Raw genomic sequence first — 5,507 nt, forward strand, 5'->3', positions numbered from 1 at the left:
TAAATTATAATAACAAAAAAACCATTGTGAAAATACAAAAATACCCCTTGACACCAATTTTTTTTCTTCAAATAATATTTTAATTATTTTATTATGCAATTAAGATAAAAAAATATTTATTTATCCCCTTTACATTATAAATAACAAATGCTCCTGAATGCCAAGACAAAAATACCATTATATTATACCACTATTCTAATAAACAATGCTTGTGGGTTCGAAGCTACATTGTTAGGTTTTTAGATGAGTGTTTCTACATTTTCAATTTTCCAATTACATGAACAAAACCCCAATCAGGTTAAGGATGTTATATGTAATTTATGCACAGCGAGGATGCAAAATGTTAACATTAAGGTTGTACGCAATTTACCCTTTTAGTGTTCTAGGGATTTGCAAAAGTTCCTTTGCCCTAAAGAACTCAAAATTATTCATACACAAGGGAGATAACAGTAAAATAGAAGCATCCAATCATCAAAAGAAATGAATTCTAACCAGTTTCAATTGTGGGTTCAAAATCAAAGGAACCCCTAGAAATGCAAAAAAAATCGTTTAGTAAGCAAACAACAAAGGGAAGTGGTAGTCTGAATTGCAGATGAAATATGAGACAGCATGCCTGGAAATTGCCAATTACTTTATTTTTCATGTTTCAATAACAGAGTTGCAACTGAGAGTTGTAGTATGGCATAGCACAGGGCCAGAACAAACTCAAGCACCACAATGGGACTACACTACGTTTCTGAACATGGAATATAATAGCTTAAATAAAATACTAGTTGTTCGTGATTGGAACATGATCCAAGAATCCTAGGTTGATTTGGTGTAAAGGCGGAGTCCAAAGGCCAAACCCAATATGGCAAGAGGAACTAGGAACTGGAGGAGCTTGATAATGAACTCGGAGGTCTTATCTTGATTGTAGTGAGGCTGCTTTGGAGTCCTGTACTTTGTTTTCTTAGGGACAGTCGAAGCATCGATATCTCCAATGCAGTATTCGCCCATCATTTCTCTGGCACTATCACTATGACCCACATCTTCAAAATCATCAGTTGCATCCTGCCCTGCAAAAGAAAGATGAGAAGTATGAGTCCGACCGGTGTAATTAATGAAGTAAAAACTACAGAATATGCTTCAAATGGCCATAGTTAGGGCTACACCTGTAGATGACAACAAAACCTCATCTCCACCAGGGTGGTCTTCCATGAACTTTGTCACATCATAAACCTGTTCCAACCAACAAAGATGGCTCAAATATGAGTACATTGTTAGAAGGATGCATTGTTTTTCTCAAGGGGAAACGTTTGAATTTGAACAGCAAAATAGATTCATGAAGTTAGGAGAAAAGCCTTCCATTTGCTATTCCTTCCATATTTTGGATATGGAACAATGTCCTCCAACCAAACCATGGAAGAATCAAAAGATTCTCAATGATTACAACATGAGAAAAGGCTTCTTCTGTTAGGCAGTCAATACAGAATAAAAAATAGAGCTCTGAAAACTAAATATCAAAACTACACCGAGTTTATCAACCTACCTCATGATACTGCTGGTTCTGAATACCCCTCCCATACCCCACTTCCTCTTCTCAGAAGCAATACCTTTGTTTCAGCCTTTATTTTGCTGTATATACTAATCTCTATCATAACCTTTATTTGGTAAAAGCTAACACAAAACAGAAAGAGCGCAGTTGCATGTCTTACTCTGCTTTTATATGCAAATTCCATAGTTTTCAATTATTTAATCAGCCCTAGATGAAGGATTGTGTTGGATTTAAATATGTGCTTTAAGGAAGGCCCATAAACTTCATTGTACGGCATCGGGATGAATGGGAAAGAGAAATGAGCAGCACTAACAATCCCCCCCCCCCTGGTGTTCACTTCACGTGTTGATTCAGAAGTATTTAAATTCCTATGAAGATTCAACTTTTGGTACATATAACTTGCAATTATAGCAGAAAAAATTGAGAAAGATACTGCGGTTGAACGTCTTCTTAAAGCAAAGACAGTTTAAAACTATGCAAGGCATGGTCATTTTGTTTTTCTTTTTTCTTTTTCATTTGATAGTTTCCTTGGCATGTCCCCTATATTATGTCCTAGATTACAAATCATGGACGATGGATGTAATAATCGTGCTGGAGCAGCAATGGTTGCAAGAGTTTCAGACACAATTCAATTCCTATTTACTTCCACACTGAGAAATACAAATGCCTGATGAGATTTACTTCAAAACAACCAATAAAAAACAGAGAATACATTTAGCAATTTGGAGCATTTCACAACTATTTAGCACTATAAAAAAATGTTTTGAAATTTGGCAGCTAATATAGAATCCCCCACATAACTGAATGACTAATGCCATGATAAAGCATGTACTTTCCTGCCTAACCACATGATCTGGTAGTAGAATAAAGTAACTACTGGCAACCTTCTATTCTAGCCGAACCATCAAAAAATCACACGAATGCAAGATTTCATAATTCTAAATATTAGTTAGTCCCATTGGTGGTGCACCATCGAACTTCAAAGGAATCAAACATGATAAACAGCAATGAGATCCACAAAGACAGACACGTAAAACCAATGAAAAGGCACAGGAACCAGAAGAATAGTTGAATATCAGAAGAATGAGTCAAAACCAGGTCTAAACCTGAAAACTCAACAAATCTAGGATAGGAAGTCGGAAATAACTAAAATCACAGGAAACGTAACAGCTTGGTCTCACCCATAAAACAAGATCAAATCAAAAAACAGCTAAGTGTAAGAGTACCCGAAAGACAACCACATACAAAGATCTCAAATTTCCTCACATGGGTCCAAGAGATGAAACCATAAAATCCACAAAAGAGCAAGAAAGAACAAATCTTTGAAGAGAAAAACAAGAAAACTCAATAAAAGATCTCACCTTGCCATTGATAATAAGCCAACAGTCTTTATGATTGTTGTGCACAGTCACTTCTTCAAAAGTGAAAACTTTGCCATCGCCACCCATCTCCTTTTTCTCAACTTTCTCTTGATGGAACCACAAAGTTGAAAGGACTGGCAAAGATACAGGCTCAGGGGGCTCAGCTTCAAGAGTCAAAACTCAAAAGCAGGTTGGTGGTGTATTTGATTAATAGCTTGAAAAAAGAGATAAATCTGTGGGCCAAAAAACCACAGGAGGCCGTGTGTACCACACCACCCACTAAGAGGAATGAAGTCAAGAAATGGAGCAGTAATTTAATGGTGGCAGTGAGGGTCATTAAATAAATTATATTTTCGGTAAGAAGTAGGTGCATGAGATGGGGCAGGATCTATTGACTTTTTCATTTGTTTGGTAATAATGGTTTTCAAAATTGCATTTCTTTCTCTTGGTTTCCCAAGTAATTTTATTGATAAAATTATTTATTTAGGCCTGTGAATATTTTTTGATATTTAATAGCATTATATAAAATAAATTGAAAAATATTTTTTAGTGTTTGGTTATAGCATGAAAAATAAATTAAAAAATAACTTTTTAATTATTTTTTTCAAGTTTATTAAAATAATGAGAAATAAATTTTACAAATTAAAAAGTTGAATGAAAATAAAATTGAAAAACAATCTAATTTTATAAATTATCTAAAATAAAATAAATAACAATCATAATAATGGAGATCGAATCTAAAGATAAAAAAATTAAAAGATGATGAAATTAAAATAATTATAATTATAATTTCATAAATTATTTCAAATAAAATAGTAACAATCAAAAAATGAGAACCAAATTTGATAGATAAAAAATTTTAATTAAAAAAATAATAAAAGAAAAGCAAATAAGAATCATAAAAATGAGGACCAAATTTAATATAAAAATCAAATTAATTCAAATTTTAAGGGATGAAATTAAAAAAAAATCAAAACAAAATATATAGCAATTAGAAGTTTGAGAACCAAATTTGTTATAATCAGTAAATAATATGATATTTCTTAATTTTTTATAATTTCTGAAAAGTATTTTCCACCCAAAATAAAAAAAAATACTTTTCTGAAAATTAAATCAAATTTTTATTTGACTGAAAAATATTTTTTATTAATTAATTTTTTTAATAATAAATAAATATAAAAAATAATTAAAAAATAATTTTTAAAAAACCACTTCCCTCCCACCGAATAAACAAGACCTTAAAAAATTTAATCTAATAGACGGCATGGTGCAGCGATGATATATTCCTAATAAACTAAAAACTCATTAATAAAAATTATATTAAATTCAAATAGCATTAACCTCCGTGCAAAACCCCATTTTCTTTAGGATGAACCATAAAAGTGGAATTGGGATACATTTTATTTTTGGTCCTAGAGGCCATTTTGAGCTGCATTCCAAATGGCATTTTACTAAATTAAAAAAAAATTAAAATTATTTTTTATATTTTTGAATCTTTTTAATGTGCTGATATTAAAATATTTTTTTAAAATAAAAAATATATTATTTTAATACATTTCAAATAAAAAAATACTTTAAAAAACAACCACTACTATATTTTTAAAGAATATTACTGGTGAACCAAATACTCCACTAACAATATACATGAAAACTCAAAGAATAATAATCAAATGTATAATTTATTTTGTCAGTTAAATATATAAACTCATTAAATAATAATCAAGTGGTGTAGCAATGTTGATTTATTTGCCCAATTCAAAAGGAAGAGACGCCGGATGAATCAAAAGACTGCCTATTGGTTTTTATTTGGACTTTGAATAAGATTGCATGCGGTTTCTTCTATAAATGATTGTCTCAAAGAAAATTAAATGGATTTTTTAAGTCACAATATGACTAGTCCAAGTACACATATGATTAACGTAAAATAAATTACAAAATTCTAACCACCCTTATAGGAGGGCTCGGTTGAGCTTTAGCCCAATAGAGACAAAGAAAAACTTTATTTTAAAAACATTGATTTCTTTATATAATTATCATTATATTTAATAAATAACTAAAGAGTCATTATATTAAATATTACAACTTTATCATTGAATTTAAAAAAAAAACATTTAGGCACCCCCATCTTAACCAAAACCCATATCTCCAACAAAAAGAACTTAGATTAAATTAAGTTTAGACAATCAATTTTACATGGGGTGACCAATGATTTTAGGAATTTAGGGTTAGTGTTAGGATTTAAAAATTGGAGATATGAGTGCAGTTTATAACATATTAGGAGAGTAATATAAAATATGAATTCTTGTAACTGAAAATACAGGTATTTGGTTGGTTTCAAATGAGAAAATAGAGAGAAATCAATTAAAAACATTATATTAACAACTTAATTCGGGTTTAGATTTTAACAAGAAGAGAGAGGAATTGAGATTGAAGAGAGAGAAATTATATCTGAAGCAAGAAAAATTCTAATTTGTTGTTTATGGATATTATATATGAAGATAGTTTAGTTTTTTTATCTAAATAAAAAAATTAATTTTAACTCGAGTTAAAGTAATAGAGTTAAAGTGAAAAAATAATCAAAATACAATAGACTTAATGTAATTAACCCTATA

General features: G+C 30.4%; 1 protein-coding gene across 1 annotated transcript; it reads right to left on the reverse strand.

The window, feature by feature from the left end:
* Positions 1-610: 610 nt before the first annotated feature.
* On the reverse strand, positions 611-3,198 carry LOC133671572 (cytochrome b5-like). Its single transcript, XM_062092353.1, has 3 exons — positions 2,896-3,198; positions 1,152-1,218; positions 611-1,055 (listed from the first exon to the last, which is right to left on the reverse strand). The coding sequence occupies exons 1-3, from the start codon at positions 2,980-2,982 to the stop codon at positions 805-807; spliced, it is 405 nt and encodes a 134-aa protein (XP_061948337.1). The 5' UTR covers positions 2,983-3,198; the 3' UTR covers positions 611-804.
* Between the last annotated feature and the right edge of the window lie 2,309 nt (positions 3,199-5,507).

The sequence above is a fragment of the Populus nigra genome, chromosome 13, assembly GCF_951802175.1.
Source record: "Populus nigra chromosome 13, ddPopNigr1.1, whole genome shotgun sequence".
NCBI classification, from domain to species: Eukaryota; Viridiplantae; Streptophyta; class Magnoliopsida; order Malpighiales; family Salicaceae; genus Populus; species Populus nigra.